The sequence below is a fragment of the Artemia sp. Qi Xiang Cuo genome, chromosome 8, assembly GCF_049724085.1.
Source record: "Artemia sp. Qi Xiang Cuo chromosome 8, ASM4972408v1, whole genome shotgun sequence".
NCBI classification, from domain to species: domain Eukaryota; kingdom Metazoa; phylum Arthropoda; class Branchiopoda; order Anostraca; family Artemiidae; genus Artemia; species Artemia sp. Qi Xiang Cuo.
Window position 1 is genome coordinate 51,080,006 of NC_142801.1, and position 22,130 is coordinate 51,102,135.

At 36.7% G+C, this 22,130-nt stretch overlaps 1 protein-coding gene across 1 annotated transcript in view; it reads right to left on the reverse strand.

Moving 5' to 3' along the window:
- The window catches only part of Arp8 (Actin-related protein 8), a 66,298-nt gene extending 51,220 nt beyond the window's left edge, over positions 1 to 15,078 (reverse strand). Inside the window, exon 1 of the mRNA XM_089093563.1 lies at positions 14,984 to 15,078. Within this exon, the coding sequence (XP_088949689.1) occupies positions 14,984 to 15,025 (42 nt within the window). The 5' untranslated portion in view covers positions 15,026 to 15,078. The remainder of the gene's footprint in view (positions 1 to 14,983) is intronic.
- Positions 15,079 to 22,130: the final 7,052 nt, after the last annotated feature.

Genomic DNA, 22,130 nt, shown 5'->3' on the forward strand with positions numbered 1-22,130 from the left:
GCAGAACTTAGAATCTAATCAGAGTAAAGTAGGGAATTAATTCAAAAGACAGCATCTGTGTCCATGTTATCAAAATCGAGTTTCAGCAAAATCACAGGTTCGCCTTGGGGAATCAACGTGAAACTATTAGTGAGCGTTAAGGGGCCAAGGGGTCCCAACATTTACCTCAGAAGGGGGGGGGGGTGAAGGGATATCAAAACATACTATATGTATCCAAGTTATTGAAATAGAACATCTGAAATATCTCAAGAATGGCTTGGTAAATCCAGTTGGAGCGCTCAGAGTATTAGAAGGAGGGAGGGCAAGGAGATTTCAATTTTTTTTTTAGGGGGAAGGAGACCGAAAAGATTTTGCTCCGATCTGCTTATATATTTTTTTCGCTAAAAGCACCTGTAGAATCTATTCATAGTAAAGCAGCAAGGTAAATCGGAAGATACGAAGATTATCAAAACAGCGTATCTACAATGTCTCAGGAACGGCTAGATGGATCGAGTTGAAAATTTCAGAGAGTGATGGGGAAGGGGGTCAAACTTTCACTTGGGAGAGAAGGCAAAGGGGCAATTATTTCAAATTTGAAATCTGCTTTGTTTAAAAAATCTATTTTTTTTTATGCCTTTTGCCCTACGAGCCACTTTAGAACTGAGAATATATTCAAGGTGAAGTCTCGAGGCAAATCAAATGACACTATGTGTATCCAGTATACCAAAATCACGTGTCTGGAAAACCTTGGACACAGCTTTGGAGAATCTTTTGAAACTTTCAGCTACTCCTGGGTTAAAATAAGAGAATTTCAAATTTTGGTTATGTAGAAGAAAGGAGGAGGGGGATATTCGTCTCCGGTCTGCCTAAAAGCGTTCGCGATATTGGCCCCTGAGAAAAAAAAATCACAGTAAAATAGCAAGATAAATCGAAAGACATTATGCGTACCCAGGCTACTAAAATAGCGTATCTGTAAATTCTTCTTTAGGTCCGATTTTCAGACGAGATAATATACGTTTATATATTTTTTGAGTGAATAGGGGTTCCCATGGCCCAATAAATATCAGATAGAAGCTTCAACCCACAGGGACTTTGACTTTTTTATCCTCGTGGACTTTGTCTAAATCGTCGAGCAACATTACGTTAGCTCGAGACCGTTAGTCCGTCCGTTGCGAACGAGGACGCGTCCATTAGGCATACTTTCGTATCTTTAAGGTTTTTTTTTTGTTTAGTTTTTTTTGATTTTTTATTAGGTTGTTTTTTTTTTTTTTTTGTAACGCAAAAACAAGAGAAGTATTTACATACAGTTAAATGCTACAAGCTATTTTTTTTTTTTTGGAGACAGCAAAAACAGTTAAAGCAAAAAGAAGCCAAATAGTAGAAGTAGTCTATATATTTTTTAGTTTTTTTTTTATTAGCTAAAAGTAAGAGCGAATATCTATAAAACGAAATCCAGGCGACGATTTTTCTTCCCTGCAAAAATTTCGATGACCTTGTCAGGGCATATATCAACGTCCCAATGGACTGCAAGAAGGACTAAGCCACTCAATCGCTCCTCTCCTGTTGAATTTTTCAGCCAGGTTTTGAGCCTTCTGAGTGTTGAGAAACTTCTTTCCGGAGTAGCAGTACTAACAAGTAACGTCGCAAGAACAGCCAGAAGAAGAAAAACATTTGGAAAAATGCTGGGGTCGTATGCCTGAATCGAAGACACAGCAAAAGTAGGCCTCTTTGATGCCGGAACATTCTCCCACTTGATGCGCCATAGCTCAATTTCTTGCTTCAGACAGTCTGGCTCGGGAAGAATATCGCCATACACTTCAACCAATGACTCCTGGTTTAATGCCTTCAGATCGATAGAAACAATTTTGGCAGGAAAAAGGACGCTGAGATTTGACAGCAGTTTCTGGTGAAGCACAAATCATTGTTTCAGCTCGGAACTGAAGTGGTCCAGGAAAGGAATAAAGAGCGAGGTTCTATAGTGGTTGAGAAGGTCTGGATCGTCTGCTTGCATACTCCGGCCACCTCTCGTACTTGGACGAGTCATCTCCAGTCCTAAGTCGCTGGAAAAACGCTGAGCTTCGTCGAAAATAGAGTGAAAGCAGTAGCAGAATTTTCTCGCATTTCCTTTGTTTTTGAAAGGACAGTTTCCACGTACCTGCATGCAGCTGCCAAATCACAGTCAACTGACTGAAGAGTCTTGCACAGTGGAAGCGTAAGGCAAAAAAGCTCTTTGACCACATGGAGACACACAACAAATTGCGACTGGTTCATCATGTCCAGCAACTGCACCGCTTTTGCAGAAGTTTCTGCATTTCCGTTCTCTTCAAGAGCTTCCAGGGATAGCAGGATTGGTCGGTACAGCTCAAGAAAACGCACGACTGAATCTTGGCACTCCACACATCTTGTTTCGCAGAGTCTGGTTAAAGTAAGTTTCCTCGAATTCGGTAGTATATCGTTCATCTTCTCTTTTGAATTCTTTTTCCTGAGTGGATAAGTATGGTAAAAACTTCAGACTTGTGAGAAGACACCGAAGAAATGCTTAGACGCTAGAATAGAGCATACAGAAGAGATGACCAAGTTGAGACTGTGCGCACTACAATGGACGTAAAGCGCCTTCGGATACTTTTCACGTATAACAGCCTTTACACCCCTAAGATGCCCACTCATCGCTGCTGCACCGTCATATCCCTGACCAACCATCTTGTTCTGATTAAGACCAAGGCTGTCAAGAAATCGCAGGATTGATGAAGCCAGACCTTGCCCAGTCAAATAAGAAACTGGGGTAAAACCAATGAAGTCCTCATGCAAGTTTCTTTTGAAAGTGTAGCGGACGAAAACAGACAGCTGCTCGGTATTTGAAGCGTCCGACGTTTGATCGGCAAGCACCGAAAAGCATGGACTTGTGTTTACTCTTTAAATAATAGACTGCTGAAGAAGCTCCCCGGATGTGGCGATAATACCATTCTGGATGATGGGAGAAAGATATATGGCATTTCCGGCCGCAGAAAGAAGATGGTTCTTCAGAACATCATCACCGTGTCTCGCCCTCAGCCGCAGTAGTGCTCGGAAGTTGCCATCTTTGTGAGAAAGTTCTGGATCCGAGACCGAAATGGGGCCGGTATCGTTGGTACCACGAAGGGCAAGCTGTTGCCACCCACAAAATATCACCGTATCAACAATTGGTCGCAACGTCTGGCAATTCTCTTGAACCTGCGCTTTCCTCACCGCGTCTAGTTGGTGCACGATATTGTCCTGCCTTTTCTCTGAGACAGAAATAAAGTTTTCAGCCAATATGATGCAGATTCTATGAAACTGTGCTTATTAGTGAGCTGTGACGGACTCTTTCGCATCCGTCTAATTCCTGAATGGTTTGGTAACTAGATACTCTAAGTACTGGTGGCAGCCTTTGCCAGCTGTCTCTGACGAGGAGAACAGAACGCAAAATCTGCAAAAAGCAGCGTCCTCAGACGGAGAATAGGACAACCAACTGAACGAGCGAGCCAAGTTAACTGAAACTTCAGCTTCCGTTTTTCGGATACTGTAAAAATCTAGGAGATATCTGGAGTCCAAGGGATCTTCAGCAAACGAAGTTTAGAATTTGCATCGAGACTGGATGATTTGTTGACAAAATAACCGATGTCATTTGCAAACAACAACAGAGACTTGGTTGGTGCAGGTGCCTGTTGCGTCGTGGTTGGTTCCAGTGTGCGTGATTCAGAAGCTTCAGCGATGGCTCCAGTGCCCTTCAGATCCACAGGTGTAGATGAATGCCCCGCTGACGTCCCGCTAACGCCACTGTCAGAATTTTCCACTGGGAGAATATTCCATGGGGAGGAAAGTTGTTGGAGGGATTTTCCAGGGAAATTTTTAAACAGCGGGGAGGGGGGGTTCCTGGCATTATTTGAAAAACGACCATTCGGATATGGACCCCTTTTGCCCCTTTCCCCAATAAAAATGCTTGAAGTCCTCCCCTGAATAGAATCAAAGGGAAAAGTTAAAACAAAAAGTGTCCTTTTAGAGTTGTAAAATTAAATTAAAGGACACAGATTTAGTTATTCTAAGATATTTCTTTTTTCTTTCTTGTAATCTTAACTAATATTGTGCTTTTCTTCTTTGGTGTTATTGATGTTTTGACAAACATAAACATACTGCTTTTAATACATTTTTTTTCAGTAAAGTAAACATGGCACCCGAGCATTTTAAAGTGGTTTAAGCCTTCTCAATTTACCCATTAATCTGGAATCTTGTTATTGTCCAGAGGCTTTTTCCGCAATTTTTCTACAATTTGCGTCTTTAGTGTTTTGAGGCGTTTGGGTCACTTCGAACACAATTTTTATGTATGTAGTTGGTTACAACCATTGTAAAATTGATCTCTATGGGACCAGTGTTTCCCATGCAATAGCATTCATTTTCATACTGTACATAGGTTTTCAGACTTTTGAAACGGACCAAGTCCTTCTTCCTAAAGTAGAGTTTATGTGGAATACTACACCCATCGCACTTACCCCAAAGACACACACTTAGTAAAGAGCAAGGGATAGCTGGGCACACATGCAGGAATTTTGAAAATTGTGTGCCACTTCTTTACAGTATGTGACTAGTTATAGGAGGATGAACTAGGATTTGGAATAGTGGCGTCAACTGAAGGGGACAGGGGTATTACCCCTCCCCACCCCTAAATTTTGAAAAATGCTTCCCCCCCCCGTAATTTCTGTGAATTGACACCACTGATTGAGAACCTGAACCATGAAAATGGAATTTTTTAAAGAATCACAATAGAATAGGATATATTTTCCTATTTCTTGAGACAATTCCATTGCACAACTCAGCTTTTTATATAAAAAAAAAGTATTTTTTAAATTCAAATAAAGCTAGTATTTGAACTCACTGAGACGGGATGATCAAATTCGAATGCTACTTAATTAGCCACCATATGTTGAAAAATAAATTTTGAAAAATGCTTCCCCCCCCCCGTAATTTCTGTGAATTGACACCACTGATTGAGAACCTGAACCATGAAAATGGAATTTTTTAAAGAATCACAATAGAATAGGATATATTTTCCTATTTCTTGAGACAATTCCATTGCACAACTCAGCTTTTTATATAAAAAAAAAGTCTTTTTTAAATTCAAATAAAGCTAGTATTTGAACTCACTGAGACGGGATGATCAAATTCGAATGCTACTTAATTAGCCACCATATGTTGAAAAATAAATTTTGAAAAATGGTTCCCCCCCCCCGTAATTTCTGTGAATTGACACCACTGATTGAGAACCTGAACCATGAAAATGGAATTTTTTAAAGAATCACAATAGAATAGGATATATTTTCCTATTTCTTGAGACAATTCCATTGCACAACTCAGCTTTTTATATAAAAAAAAAGTCTTTTTTAAATTCAAATAAAGCTAGTATTTGAACTCACTGAGACGGGATGATCAAATTCGAATGCTACTTAATTAGCCACCATATTATAACACAGGCTAATTCAATGATAAGGAAAATTGCAAATGCCTGACAATACTTGTTTGTAGCCTTGTTTTCTTGGTATTACTCCAAAAAGTCAAGAGCAAATTTAACATTTCAGCATATTATAGGATTGAAATGGATGAGTTATTTTATGTTTTTTTTTTTAAAATAGGTTCCAGAACAATTTTTTCTAAGGTATTTGTTTTTCCTGTAAATTTTGTATTATTAATAAACCAAATATAAAAGAGAGTAAGCAGTTATTATGGGAATAGAACATTCCCATATACAAACAGAACATTACTATAGTGGAATTCAAGAATTTTCCTTTCTATTTAATTTTTATTTCTGCCATCATACCAAAACAGCCATTTTTTTTTCTTTTTTTACTTTTCTAGCTATATAGCTGATAAAACCGAACTTTAACTTCCTGACTTATTATTAACTTTTGAGTATTTTTTTTTTCATTACTAATTTTATGCCTGAAATTTGGAAAAAGAAAATTACAAATATTAAATTTTCGGATCAGAAATTTGTATAATGTCAAAAAGATTAGGTAATATATGACAGCCTAAAGTCTTGCAGTTGTTACTGAGGCTGCAAAACAAAAACAAAAAATAATTTTGGAATCAAAATCAGGATATCAAGTCAGAATCAGCATTACAGTTGGAATCAGGAAGCATTTTGGTGTCATCTCATCACCAAGTGCGACCTTCAATAGGTCTAAACATCTTAGGTCCCTTTTTAAAAGATTTTAGTTAAGTAGGCTATGCCAGTTCAGAAGATCGAATATTCAAAAATTATATTCAGAAAATCAGAAAACAGTTTACAGGTATGGCATTCATAATATACAAGTACCTAAGGCTATTGGTTACTTGAAGGAGAAGCAGGTAGAGTCTGTTTGTTAATATAGTTTGTTTTCATAAAGTATGAATGTTGGGACAAAATTTGAAAAGATTTACATTTCTTTCCTAAAAGATTTAACAATAACAAAAAAGAGTGAAACTAAAATATAAATACCAGAAGTGTTAAAAAAGCCCCCCAAAAATTCCATTTTCCCATTGAGTTTTTTGAGACTAAAAATGAAAACATGGGGCAGTCATGATAGATTTTGTAACTATTCAAAGCCAAATTTCTAGGAATTCAATGGTTCCCATGTTTCTACAGTTTCAAGGGTAACCATTCAAATTTTCATTTTAAGTCATTTAAAATTTCAATTTATTGGGTAACAGGGATCTCTGTTTTAACTTTCTAGTGTATTTGGAGATAAAATTGATTAAAAAGATATCTCTATCTCGCTTTTGTGTGGATTTAAATGTAATTAAACTTCAAATCCAAGAACATTTTCAAGAAAACCAATAGATTATATTAACAATATATAAAAACTCATACATTTTAAAGCTGAAAGAAAAATTAAATAGAGTTAATTTGTGAAAGCTGACATTTTTACTATTTTGATCCACGAATTAAAATACTGTCTCCTTAAGGGCAGATTTCCTCAAATTAACCATTAATGACAGCAAGGCTTTAAATTTGGCATCAGTTTTTGTTAAAATTTTAGGGGGGGTTTCCTGTTGGGTATTTCCCTTTATATCATAATTACTTGGTTTCATTGTTTTTACTTTTTTTGGGTACAACAGCGTTCACATGCGTGTCTAGCTAGAATACCATGTCTAGACACGTGTCTGGCCGGAAATCAATGTCTAGGAAATTGCTGTTTGCAAGAAAAATTCAGTGCTTAGCTAAAACTACAAATATAGTTTCAAATAGATTACAGTTGTCACTTTTAGCGAATCAAACGAGCTTATGCAGGCAAAACTTTCCAGATTGTAATCCCCATTTTTGCTGTCACAAGATAATGGATGAAACAACCCAAACAATTGTCTTAGTGTGCTTCATTATTATGTATGGTGTTGCATATTTGCCTAAAATGACAAAAAAACAATTAATGAGAATAGAAAAATTAAATTTCAGTTTAAAAATGTGAACATAGAGGATGAAAATAGTAGAACTTGACACATTCTGATTGGTTGTAACCAAAAATCTTAGACTTTGAGTTCTAGAGTCTAGATCTGGGTTCTTAGCTGTAACTTGTCTAGCCAAGCATCAAGTTTTACTTGTGAGTGGTAGTTGTCTAGACATTGATGTCTGGTCAGACACATGTCTAGACATGGGATTCTAGCTATACATGCATGTGAACACTGCTTAAATACAACCACTACATGAAATTCTTTTATGATAACCACGACACTGAATCTGTGATAACCATTATCTATTCTTAAAGTAGCAAGGACAGTGAAAACACAATCTGATTGTTTGAGCTGATTAAGTGGACGCTTACACAACCATGTATATCTAAAAAATTAGGACAAATCACAAAAGACTTGCATATACAATTAATGGTAGAAGCATGTGCCAAATTTAAGGAAAATGTGACAAAATAATATGCTAAAACATATGGCAACAAACAGCTTAAGAACTGCTAGCTTTCCATTGAAGGTGCAGTTGTCTTTGGGAGTCAAAAGATTCCTGATATTTGTATTTTCACAGACAAAAAGCATTGTAAATGTTTCTTTTGTTTTTTTTTTTTTTTAATTGTTCAATATGGCATGATTAAAATTTGATGCCCAAAAAACTTCATAATTTGAAATAACCAAAACAAAAACCTTAGAAAATTGCACTTTTCAGGTATAAATGGATACCTATAGGTTACTCTCCTAAAAATCCACCTCCAGAAAAAATACCCCCCAGAAAATTCCTTTTAGAAAATTCACCCATGTTTAAAATTGAGCAGCCAAAGGGAAAGTATGACGAATAAAAATAATGAAGAAAAGAAGAGATTTTGGAATGTTCTTCTACCTATATTCCAAATTATAGCTAGAATACTATGACTACAACTAACAACTCACTGCAGCGCCAAGCCGCCTGAGGCCAACAAAGCTAGGCATGCTCCTACTCAATTCCAATCTATTCAAAGCCTCCCTCTTTGGATCATCCCAGGAAGTTCTCATTTCCCTTAAATCTTTCTCTATGACATCCTTCAACCCAGCCACAGACAAACTGCCATCTGTTGCTCTTTTATCAACTGAATCAAACACTTGCTCATAATCTAGAAAACTGAGGACTAAAGGTGTTTGATAACTCAGGTACTTCTCAATTATTAATCTAAGAGCAAAAATTCGGCCAATACACCTTCTGCCCTTTCTAAAACTGCACTGTTCTTCTCATATAACTTGGTCTACAGCATCTCTCAGTCCACAAAATATCATATTACTAAGTAATTTGCTACCTACAGAGACCAGGCTAATGCCTTGATAATTGCCTAAAGTAGAATCAATGTCTGGCACCAATGTCTAAAGTACATGATATCAGATTATCTCTTGCTATTGAGAACATGTCCACTAGGCAGAAGGTTTTCCTGTCTTAAGTACCTTTAAGAGGTGTTTTTCCATTGTTTTTTCTCATTTATTTAATTCTAATAACATAAAAGTCAAAGTCAGAACCAAGAAAATTTAAGATGGACAGAACTCCTTATTTCAAATAAGCAAGCAAATTAATTTCTTTAGTCTTTATTATAACCTGCTATGATAGGTTAACCCACAGCCACATAAAACACAAAAAGAAGAATTAAAAGAAACAAAAATACAAAAAAAATCCTATAGGATATTCTACATCATATATTCTACCTGTACTTTGACATATACACCTGTATGTCAAAATACACCTGTATTATGCTAGAATATTCCACATACACCAGTAATACACCTGTATTACTGTTCTACCTGTATTATGGTATAATATTCCAAAATCCCTTATTTATTTGTTTTATTTGTCTTACTTTCATTTTCAAATTCAAATTCATTTAATTCAAAAACAAGACATAGCTCTCGTGGGCAAAGCTCAAAAATGATGTCTCTTAGTCATAAATAGCAAAATAAAGTTGTCTGATAAAACTTCGTCAATAAATAAACTAAAGGATAAAAACACTTGAGATTGAGAATAAAATTATCTGATAAAACTTTGTCAGGATAAAATAAACTAAACAATAAAAACACTAGAGATCATTATAATATTTCACAAAGCTTGGCAAAGAGCTTTTACCGTAGCGAATGGTGTCACAGTGGACTGAGGTTAGTTTCGGAACTTTCTCAGCCACTCCCCTGGGGGGCGAGATCTTATAGGGACAAAAGGCGGGGGAAGGAATGATCGGTAGATGGGATGTTGAAGGAGGGTGGAGCCAAATCTTTGGCATAATTTTCCTCGGCGGGAAGAAAGGGATTCAAGTTTAAATTCCTTGAGGTAAAAGGAGTAAGGTAGAGGGGAACTGCCATAAATGATTTGCAGTGATCTCTTCTGAACTCGTTCTATTTTATCAATTTCATCCTGGGTAAGGGCAAAGTGCCAAACCGGAGCATATTCAACTAAGGGGCGGATGAAAGTCTGAAATATTAGTTTCAGCTTGTCCTTAGGAACTCAAAATTTTTTCAGTGTTTTTAGCATTTGGATTGCGCTGTTAGCTTTTTTTACAATTGTCTTTGTATTCTCCCGCCATGAGAGGTCAGAAGAAATCACCACACCAAGTAAAGTTATTTTATGGCTTATTAGCTCGGAAGCGATAGGAGGTTCGAAAGATGGTTGAGTATTCTGAAGAAAAGAAAATGTCGTGACTGAGCATTTGTCTTTATTCACGACCATGTTTAGTTCAGCCGCCTCTGAGGTAACTTGGTTGATGAAATCAGCAGCATTGCTCTTCGAATCCTTAGATACGATTTCCGTTAAGGACAAGTCGTCAACGTATTTCCATCTGTCCTCCAGCTCAGCAGCAATTTCATTTGTCATGAGGAGGAAGCCCAGCGGCCCAATAACAGTTCCTTGTGGAATTCCACAAAAAACTGGCAGAGAAGTGGAAAATTGGTCTTTATACTTCACAGTTTGCTCTCTATTTGTTAAGAAGCTCTTGAGATTTTAATACTAAAGCTGGGTATATTTTTTTCCGCCATTTTTTCTAAAAGGATTTTGTGATCAACAAGGTCAAATGGTTTTCTGAAATCAATTGCAATTAAATTTATCCATTTTCCAGGTTCATCCAGGTGTTTTAAGATAAAACCAATTAAATCAACGAGGTAATGAACTGTCAAACACTTAGGGATGTTACCAAATTGCTTTCGATCAGTTACTTTCAAAAGATATTTTTTCAGCCATGCAGCAACAAAGCTTTCGTATATTCTGCTAAAAACTGACGTAACTGTGATCGGCCGGACACCAGAGAAATCATTAGCTGCTCCTTTCTCTGGAATGGGAGTAATAAACCCTTTCTTCCATTTCTTTGGAAAATATCCTGTTTCTGTTATATTATTGAAAATTACCTGAAGGGGAAATGATAATTCTTTAGCAAATGCTTTAATGAGAGCAACTGGAATGTCAAAAGGGGCAACGGAAGTTCTTTTCAATGAAGAGAGTTAATGGATTATAATTGCCGATGAAATATCAGCAATTAAATTATCATCTGAAGGAGTAGTTAAACTTACTGGAGGATCCTCGGATGGAAGAGGGGGGTAAGACTGCACAATTGAAGCAAAATGGGCATTTAAATCATTCGCGGTTTTCTCTAGACGCTCCTCCTTCATGAAGTCAACTGGTTGAGAACTTTTGCTAGTCAGACTTTTTACTTTACTCAAAAACTGCGATGGTTTGGAAAGACTGCACAATTGAAGCAAAATGGGCATTTAAATCATTCGCGGTTTTCTCTAGAGGCTCCTCCTTCATGAAGTCAACTGGTTGAGAACTTTTGCCAGTCAAACTTTTTACTTTACTGAAAAACTGTGACGGTTTGGACTCCAAAAGATGGTCAACTTCATTTTCATAGCAATTTGCTTGTGCCTTTTTGATTTTCCATTTTATTTGATTTGCCAACTGTTTTGCTTGGTTCACTTGACCTTTTCGTATTAGGTGCAATTTATGTTTTATCAGTTGCTTTATTTTTGAATTTACATATGGTTTATCACTAGAACAGAATTTAGTCTTACGTTTGGGAAAGCACTCAAAAAATTTTGAATTTACCTTATTATGGAATGCTTCTACTTGGGAATCTAAGTCTTTAGCTGAAGAGACCGCGACCCAGTTTTCTCCCGTTATCCAGTCACCGAATTGCAGCAGACCATGGTCAGTGATCGGCCTTGAATTAACTTTGGTTACTGAATATTTAATTTTTAATTTTTCCAAGGGGTTCCACTGTAACATATAATAGTAACTTTTACCAAGCAGTGCTAGTTTTCTTGCAGCCTGGTAATATTCCGAAAGATTTGTCAGGATTGCACTCAGAGAAGAATTCCCCTTAGTTGTTGGGAAATCAACAAGAGTTTTAAGGTTAAGTGACCTGGCCAGCAATTTACTATTGAGTTCGTTAGCATCTCCTAGCATTACTACTCCAAAATATGGGTGAGTTCTCTGGATGTAATCTGTCAATTCCTGCAGCTTCTCCCAAAAAGCTTTTCTCACTGCAGCTGGCTGACCAGGTGAATAATAGAAAACGCACACTGCTATGGCAGAGAGCGGCCTAGGGAGTCGCTTAGGTTGGGCTTTGACCCAAATAATTTCATCATTATCTTCAAGAAAAGGTATATTTAAAATCTGAGGTTTAAAATATTCGTGCATGAGTGTCATAATTCTTCCTCCTTTTTTCCTTTTGGCTGATCAAGTTTACATGTGGGAAGAATTTTCCTGGGGTGGGAGATTGTCTGTGGAGAATTGTTCAGGGAGGAGGGGTATTTTGAGGGGGGAGAGAATTAGCTGCATGCCCCTAAGATAAATCCACCAATCCAATTTTTTTATGTCCTTGGTACTTTAGTCCAAGCTATATACAATCAGCAGTACAAGACCTTCTCCATTTATAATTTTGACCAACTGCAAAATCATCTGCCAACAGAAGCACTTTATGATCTAAATTTGGTAATATGCCAACTATGGAAAGATACTTTTTACTAGTTAATGTAGAAAATTATTAAGTTTTCCATGTAGAAACAAATCAAATGAACAGTATTTATATAGTTAAAATAGACATTGCTTCACGTAAATTACTATATTTTACCCTTGGCTAAGCCTTGGACAATGATGTCACTAACTGAATCATGACACTATTTCTAACCTATCTCTAATAGCCAACTATTCCAAATTATGGTAAGCAGAGTTTTACCATATTTCATTAAATATAATTTGATAATGATTGAATTCACATTAAATATTTCAGCAACGAAAATTCTAGAAAACTTACTTATATCATCCTTAAGAAACACATTACTTAACTCTACCCCTCTCCCTAATGTGAAAATATATAGCTCAAATTATATATACTCTATGAATTTTGCATAGGCCAACTCTTTTCTTCAAATTAATTTAATGCCATACAATCAATGGTGTAGATACAATTTGGGCTATATATTTGCACATTAGGGGGGGTGGGGTTAAAGTAAAGTGATTTGCTTTTAGAAATGATATAAATATTTTAGAGTGGTTCAAAGTAGCTTTCAAAATTAGGCCAATTTGTACAAGATTCTATAACTGCCATAGGGACATGAGGGAGCTGGGTAAAGTGATAAACTATTAGGAATAAAATAGGTGAGCATTTTAGTACTGTTTTAAGTAATTTTCAGGATTTTATAGTATTCCTCCTAGAGAGGTCAGCTGCAAAATCTATGCTAAATTTTCCAATTAATTGAATATTGAGAAAACTAAGAAATGGACATACCTTTAGAATCAGAATTTTATCCTGAACATAAGTGTATCATTCATTTGCATTACTTGGTAAATGTTGAGCAGTTCATATTATTGACCTACAAATAAAGTGAACATACCACTAGATGCCATTTTTTATGCTCTTTCTGAATATAATAATTGCTTTTTTGTAAATTCAATTTTAAACCCTTTTAGGGTCCTTGAAAATAATAATTTCATTCTATATTTCTTGGATATAAAAATGGGTTATAACATTTGTTTCAAACTTACTATTTCATGATAAATCCATTTTATAAAAGTTACATAATTCACAAACATTGATTTGTCAATATTAAGTTGAATAAAAAAAAATTCAAAACAAATCTGCCATGCTTTCTTCTTATTCTGTTAGGGCTTAAGAACTGCTGTTTCACCCATATGTCAAAAAATATCAAAGCTGACAGAAGAAACATGGTGGATGGAAAAAGTGGAGAAACTGTTTAGAATTTTTTATCTAACTTAATTGGGAAAAATCAATGCTTGTGGATTAGGCTATATAACTTTAACAAAATGGATTTTGCAATGAAATAGTAAGTTTCGCAGCTAAGTTTGGGTCCATTTTGTACAAAAAAATATAGACAGAAAAGATCATTTTTCAAGGGTCCAAAAAAGGCTTAAAACTGAATTGGCAAGAAAATCAATTATTATAGTCAGAAATAGCATAAAAATTGCATCTAGCAGTATGTTCACTTTATTTGTAGGTCAATAATATGAACTTCTCAATATTTACTCTTTTACTCTACTAATAAGTTACCTTTCTTCACATTGATTTAATGGTTTGTCAAAACAATGGAAAATCTATTTCATACACACAATTCAGGTTATATTTTGACTGTTAGGGGTGGAGATGAAGGTAAATTTCTAGGTGGCACTATAATTTAGCTAGGATTGAAATGAAAACATCATTTGATGCCTTTTTTATGCTCTTTCATAATTCAATAATTGCTTCCATTGCAAATTGCATCTTGAGCCCTTAAAGTGGCCCCAAAGGTATTTCATTTTTTTAACCACACAAAGAAGTTATCAACACTAGTTAGGTTATTGAAAAGTGGTTAAAACATATTACTAGTTTATACATAAGTTGTTCAAGAGTAATATATTCCAAAAAATACTTATTTATAACAATTCAAATCTCATTTATTAGGCAACTCAAATATAAACCATTTTCTTACCATTTCAAGTTATTCAAATTCCAGTGACAGAAATAGCACTGAATTTTGTAATACAAAACTTTACAATTGACAATTCAGGGTAAATTCCAATTCAGGGTATATATTTCCACAGTAAGGAGGGGGGAGGGGGGGGGGGGTAAAGTTCATGATAAATTTGCAGTGGGCCATAAAATTTAGCTACAATGAAAGTGAAAACATCATTTGATGCTTTTTTATGCTCATTTATAGGCTAATGTATATAAAATACCTTTGGGGCCCCTTTAAGGACTCAAGATGCAATTTGCAACAGAAGTGACTAGTGATTTATTGAAGAGCATAAAAAAAGGCATCAAATGGTGTTTTCACTTTCATCCTAGTTAAATTATAGTGCCACCTAGAAATTTACCAAGGTAAGATCACTTGAAATGCAAATGAGTATTATATTTGGGATAAAAATTTCTATTTTAAGGACATATCCATTTCTTAGCTATCTCAAATTCTATTAATCGGAAAATTTACCAAATCTACTCTGTGAACTGAATGCTTGCTTAGCAATCCACAACTTAATATTGAAATAGGTCATAAAGACTAAGACAGGCTTAAAAGACAAGGCTACCTCCCAAGGTCCATGTGCTTCTGGCACTACAGGCATCGGCATCACAGATTATCTCAATCTTTCTGACTTTTATTTCGCTGATACACAAAGTTCACTTGACGTGCCTAGGTTTTAAAAATTAATGGGAATCAGCGCTATAGCACTAAACAATTATAAACATAAAAAAATTATTAGATGGCAAGAAAAGCTGCCATGTTCACTAGATCCTGCTAAGATTTAGAGCTTTCTTTAGCAAAGTTTCTTTTATGAATACCTCTATAGGCTAGAAGCAGATGTCTAGTCTCAGTCTATGGCACAGCACAAATATAAAACAGTAGCGAAAATTTCGTGCTCTCCATTAAAGATTTTTGGGACACATCAGTCGCACACAGGCCAGGATTTACGCAAAGGCCCGGGCCTACGAGCAAACAATGCCCAGGGGTGCAAAAAAAACCATGCATTTTTTTCTTAAGAAAACCTGGACTGATGTGATTTATCGTCAAAGTACCAGGTGCACTTTGCTGCCTATTCACACAGAAGGGATTTTAAAGAAACACAGGAATTCCGTAGCCACCTATAAACTGTCATATGTCTCCCAAGAATGGCAGCTGAGAGTTCAGAATCACCTCTCTCTTTCAGTACTTTTGACTCATCCCTCATCAGTTCAGGGCTTCCACTGTCCCCGAATTTTCGGGGATTCCCCCGTCACTACCTGTGTCTCCCCGAAAAAAAATTGCTTGGGCCTAGGGATGCCAAAATGCCTGGGCCTAGGGGCTCCAGAGATTTAAATCCGACCTTGATCACACACCTTCCTTCATGAATCCGTCTTTGCTATGATCTAATTGAATACCAATAATGCCAAGTAGCAACTGAAGCTACTGCTTTGACGCTCTGGTAACTTACCAAATCGCGCGTTGAGATGTGTCCCAGTTCTGAACCAAACTTTCACTACTGTTAGAATTTATGCTGTGGTTTATGGGTTAACTGAGCCACCAATAGCGGCTGAGTACAGGGTTGCTATGGAGCCACATTCGTAACATTTTTATAACGTTTTGAATAGAAAGTTAGTTTTAGAAGCCAAACGTATATAATACAGAGTCCAACAGAAGTAATTTTATAGCACTAATTATTATGTTGCTTGTGCCCGTTTATCCTCGGTTGCTCAGGCTTCTAGCACCCCTTACTGTCATCACATATAGTCTAAAGGCACCCGGACAACCGACCCGTTTTTAAAATTGTAAGATAAGGCAAATAAACATCTGTATCCTGGTACATATGCATAGGGGGGCCTCCAGGCCCGAACCCCTCCTGAAATCTCGCGGTTTTGTTCATAATTTTCTTATTCTTCTCACAGAGTAAGAGATATTAGCTATTTACTGATCCAGACATAATTTGTTAACTGTTTGCGATTTTCACATTTTGATTACCCGATCAGGTCACAAGCATAGTGTTGACAACTTTCCTGAGCAGCTTCTCACCCTCTGTCAAGCTATCTTTCAGCTAACTGTTATTTTGAAATATTATCTGGTCGGGCTTCTTCTGTAGCCTCTAGGAGATAAAAAGGTCATTCTTGCAATCAAACCTTGTCAGTTGAAAGCCTAAAATCAATTGTTGCTAAAGACAGGACGAGTGTGAAGTGTTGAAAAAACAACAGAGCGTTCTCTAAATTTGGGTGCTTTTGTTGTTGGTTGATATTTGTGGACAGCTGTGAAAACGGCTGGTTTTTTCTCCATTCTGGAAAGCAAGACAGCCGACATATCAAAGCAGGAATAGAGGACTCTATGGCTTTTTTTTTCGGACAGCGAAACTTTTCAGATCAAGGAAGATCTGCTCAGTATGCTGTTGCTGAAGACTTGTAAGGTGAAAGCCTTGGCCAGTTTATCCTAAATCTAATTGACAAACTTGGTCTAACTATGAAACTATGCAGGAGACAAGGGTTTAATGGGGCTGCAAACGTGAAAGGGCATTTGTCAGGAGCTCTGGGTTTTATTTCGAGAAAATATACACTCGCTAAGTATGTTCACTGTATCGCCTATTCCTCGAACTTGATTTTGATGGATTCAAGCTAGATCCCTGACATCAAGTACCATGAATGCTATTCGCGAAACAGTAATTTTCTTTACTTTGGAGCCAAGATAAGCGCAGTCTTAAAACCTTACACTGAAGTCAATCTGAAGGGTTGTGGTGAAACTTGATGGGTAGGAAGACAAGACGCAATACAGATATCAAAGCAGTTAGTTGTTCTGACCTTCAAGGCCCTAAAAGACATAGAAACGAATGGGGATCTCTTGGCGTCGTCAAAATCCAGACGTTTGCTAAATGACATCCTCAGCTTGAATTTTATAATGACCTTTATTGTGCTTTTGGAGAGGGGGATTACACACTGAATTTGTCTACGCTGCTAAAGTCAGAAAATATTGATATGACCATGTATATTCAATGTGACTGAAATATTTCAAGATATACGAAACAAGGCGGAGGATAAGTTCAGCCAGCTGTTTTTGGAAGTCGCCTGTAAATGCCAAAAGCTGGAAATCACCGTTACCATGCCACGAAAAAGAAAATACGCTAATATCACACATGACTTCCCGGCAGAACAACATATTAATGAAGATAATAGCACAAGACTGATTACTTCTTCCGACCGTCAGTTGTTTATCTACCCAGATAAAAGCACTGGGGGTTGACCCTCAGGGGGCTTAATAATAGCAGTTAGAAATAAGTATAATTGTAATCTGTTTGAATCTAATGATGTATGTCTTGCGGTAAAATTTAGTGGTTTTATTGCTGTTTGTGTTTATATGCCTACAAGTTATAGAAATGACCGATCGAGTCAGAAGTTTGCGTCTTTCGCTCGTCATTGTCGAAACAACTTGAAAGAATAGCTCTTATCAGTAAATCTTGTGTTATTATGGGTGATTTTAATACGGACATTAATGGTAATACCATTGGTCACTCACAAATGTTAATTGCTACATTGCGGCAAAATTTCTATTGTATACAGAAAAATAGAATGTTTACCTATGTACATAATAGTGGTAGCACTTCTGATCTCGATTTCGTGTTTACTAATATGGGGGATCTCCAGCGGCAGATAGTTAATGTTTCTGAAGACTTTCTTTTAAGTGACCATTCGCATCTTGAGTTTCATTTACCACTCAGTTCTTTTGAGATATATGCTCCCTCTATACCCAAGTGGTTCACTAAACAAAACTGGAGTCGTATTGATATATTTACTTACCAGATGCTACTTAATTCGTATTTAGATAAGATAAGGGTTCCGTTTCATTTGCTCTCGCGGGTAAAATCTGACTGGCTTCTCGATTTGAATTGTTATTTGCTTGAATTGGTGCATAGTATGAAAATTGCTGCATCCGTTGCAGTTCCGTCGGAAAAAATAAAGCTGAATACCCGTAACAGAGGCTGGTCAGATTTTCCTGGTTTGAAGGTTGAAAAGTCTCGCCATGTGTTTTGGAGACACATTTGGGTTGATTGTGAAAGGCCACGTTCAGAATGGATTTTTAAAATTATGAAGTCGAATAAACACCAATACCAAAAGAAGGTGAGATCTTGGAAAAGAAGTCGGGTTAAGGAGCTATCGCGGGAAATAAAAAATGATCCTCGTCAGCTATGGTGAGAAGTGTCTAAACTTATCCGTTCTTCTTCGTCGCCGCCTGATAGCATTGAAATAAATAGATGGTTTGAACATTTTTCTTCAATGTTTGCGGCTGATCCTCCATTATTAGAAAGTAATTTCCAGGACATTTTGATGCAGCATTTTGATCGACTAAACCAATATAGTAACTGGCTTACTATTACCCCGTCGTTGTGTTGAATCTTTTGTTCGTCCTCTTTTTTTAGGAAAATTGCCTGGGGCAGATGGTATTCAGCCGGAACATCTGAGGTATGGTACCCCTAAACTGTTTAGTCACATAGCTTTATTGTTCCAAGCAATAGTATCGCAACAGTCTGTCCCACAAGGTTTGTGTCAGGGATTCGTTATCTGTATACATAAGAAGGGGAAAGGCCCTAAAGATTGTTCTTCGTACAGACCCATCACTATCTGTTCATTTCTAGCAAAGTTACTGGAGAAGATACTGTGCCCTATAGTGGCACATATACCGGTCTCGGAGTTCATAATGCACATGCAATTTTTATTTCAATTGTTGAAACGTTTAAGAAACGAAAAACTCCGTTATTCGTCTGCGCAATAGACGCATCTAAGGCGTTTGATTATGTCTTACATTCGAAAGCAGTCCTGTCACTACTGAGGACGGGAGTTGGTCGCTTTGTTTTTAATTGTCTAAGGCAATGGTATGGAAAATCTCAAGTAAGAGATCGGTTTGCGGGACAGCTTTCTGGACCTATAGATATACGTAGGGGTGCTAAACAAGGCTCAGTAATCAGCCCAGTGATATTTAACAATGCAGTACGTTCTGCGACAAAATCAATAGAAGATTTTTTTGATAGATGATGGGATTGATGCTAGTCGTCTATCTTACGCAGATGATCTACTTTTGATAAGTGATAATTTAGAATCTTTAGAGAAAGCTATTAATGCCGTGTCGTCTGCACTTGGTGATATTGGGCTAACAATAGAGCCGTCTAAGACTGAATTTGTCGTTTTGAACGACGAAACATTGCCAAATCGTGTTGTTGATGTTTGCGGGAAGACAGTTCACCAAAAGGATAAGTTTGAGTATCTCGGACTCCGATATGGGAATTCTATCAAAGCTACTAAAAATTTAGTTATTGCAGCACTTAAAGAAAACCTGCGGAAAACTTACGGTATGCTAGCACGAACTAAACGTCAATTTGATAAAATTATGCTCGGTCATCTCTGTAAATCCATGTTCGCGCCACATGTCTTTTTTTAACCCCTTTATGGAATTGCTTTAGTAAAACCGAACGTAACCAAATTCGTTCAATTTTTTTCGGTATTGCAAATATTTATTGGGAATTCCCATATGGTTCAGAAACTCATTTGTTTCGCAGAGGTACTATATTTTTGAGATAAGTAATAAAATGGATGAGTTATATACCCGTTTCAAAAGTCGAAACAGAATAATCCACGACTTTCCATTGGCTAGTCTTGTGCATTAAAATCGTGATTTTGATTTCATTTGTTTTTCTCTTTTCCATAATTATCGCAGTTTAATTTTGTTTTGTAGCGTTGTGTGATTTTTTCGTTATTGTTTTCTTTCGTTTTTATAACTCCTTCGAGCATTTATATTGGATTTGTATGAAGGGTTGAAATAAAATTATTATTATTAATATAGAATTTTACTATCCAGTTTCCCTTTTCATCCCATTCGTGGACCAACCCATAAAATCCCCCGAATGTCGATTCACAAAGCACAAAGTTATTCTGAAAGGCCTAAACTGTATCCTGCCAACTTTTGCCTAAAAAGACTATTGGCGATGTAAAAGAACTTATCAAATTATATGCCTTAGATCTAACAAGCTCAGAACCCACCGTGAAGGCTGAGCTTGAACTATGGCGGGCTAAGTGGCTGAAAGTAGATCCCAATCTTTTTCCAAAGACAGCAGTGCAGAGCCTGGCTGAGCATACATGAGCCATAAATCCCCAACGAATACACATTTTCTGTGTCATTTCTATTTCTACGGCATGTGTTGGGAGGTCATTCTCTTCAATAAAAATGACAAAAAAAAACAATCTCCAAACCAGAATGAGTTAAGGCCGAGTAAATGGCTTGGCACTTTTGAATGCTTACCGAGATGTGTCTGTATCACTGGGTGAGATTCTGGAGAAGTTTGCTCTTAAGGGCTAGGCACACGTAGCTGATTTCGGGAACTGATTTCAGCAAGGGTATATTCCACGACGAGTGATTCTAATTAATGATGCTAAGAGGCGGGGCTTAGTGACGGTTTTTCGGTGATTAATAATCATTAATTAAGTTCTAGACAAGGAGTGCACTAGGGCTTTAAAGCTTTAGGCATGTAATTAATCGTATTTAATTATTATCGGAAATTGATTGTAATTAATGATGATTAATCACCGAAAAACGTCACTAAGGCCCGCCTTTAAGCATCATTAATTATAATCACTCGACGTGGAATATACCCTTGCTGAAATCGGTTCCCAAAATCAGCTACGTGTGCCTGGCCCTTTAGTTCCGCTTCTTAGTTGCAATTTGCATTATAGGGTGAGTATCTATTTCTTGATATATGTGTTTTTAGTTCTTATAGACGTTACGTAATATAATAAGTTTTTACCTGCTGTTTTGAAGGATTTAGCCCCCCCCCCTCCCGAGAGAAATTCCTACCTAAGTGCCTGTCTGTATCATATACTTTAAGTCTGGGGTTACTATTGACATTACGATCATAAATACGTTGCGTTTATGTTACGCTTTTTCAAAAAATCGACAAGTTTCTCATTTTAAATCAACCTAATTTTTCCCTTGAAATTAAATAAAAAAAGTTTTTCAACTAAAAGTAAGGAGCAACATTAAAACTTAAAACGAACAGAAATTATTACGTACATTTGGGGGCTACCCCCTCCCCAATTCCTCGCTCTTCACGCTAAAGTTTGACTTTTTGTTCCAATTATTTAAGACTCATGATATACAAGGACTGTTTAATTAGAATAATACATTTTTGACAAATTGAAAAAAGACTTTAGCGTAAAGAGAGAGGTATTGAAGAAGGGGCAACCCCCCTCATATACTTAATAATTTCTGTTCGTTTTAAGTTTTAATGTTGCTCCTTACTTTCAGTTAAAAAAACTGTATTTTTTATTTAACTTCTGATAGTTTTTTAATTAATGATGGGAAATCCAGCTCCCCCTCCATGGAAAATTCCCTTCCCCTGCGAAAACTCCTTCATGGAAAGATTCTCCCACGTAAGCACCCCCACCAGAACAATGTCCCTCCTCCCGAAAATATACTTATACTTCCCAATGGGCAAAGCTAATAATTGCAGCCCTTCCCCCTGGGACTATGGGGGGGGATGTTATCCTCAAAGACATAGTTATTAAATCTTTCCTCAAGTTATTGAAGTCAACCTCAAAGACTTAGTTATTAAATCTTTCGTCAATGCTGAACAATATGGCTATTTCAAATTTTTGATTGGACAACTTTTGAAAAAAAAGGGGCTGGGAACTTTTGATTTCCGATAAAATGAGCCCTCTCCCAATCTTCTAGGATCA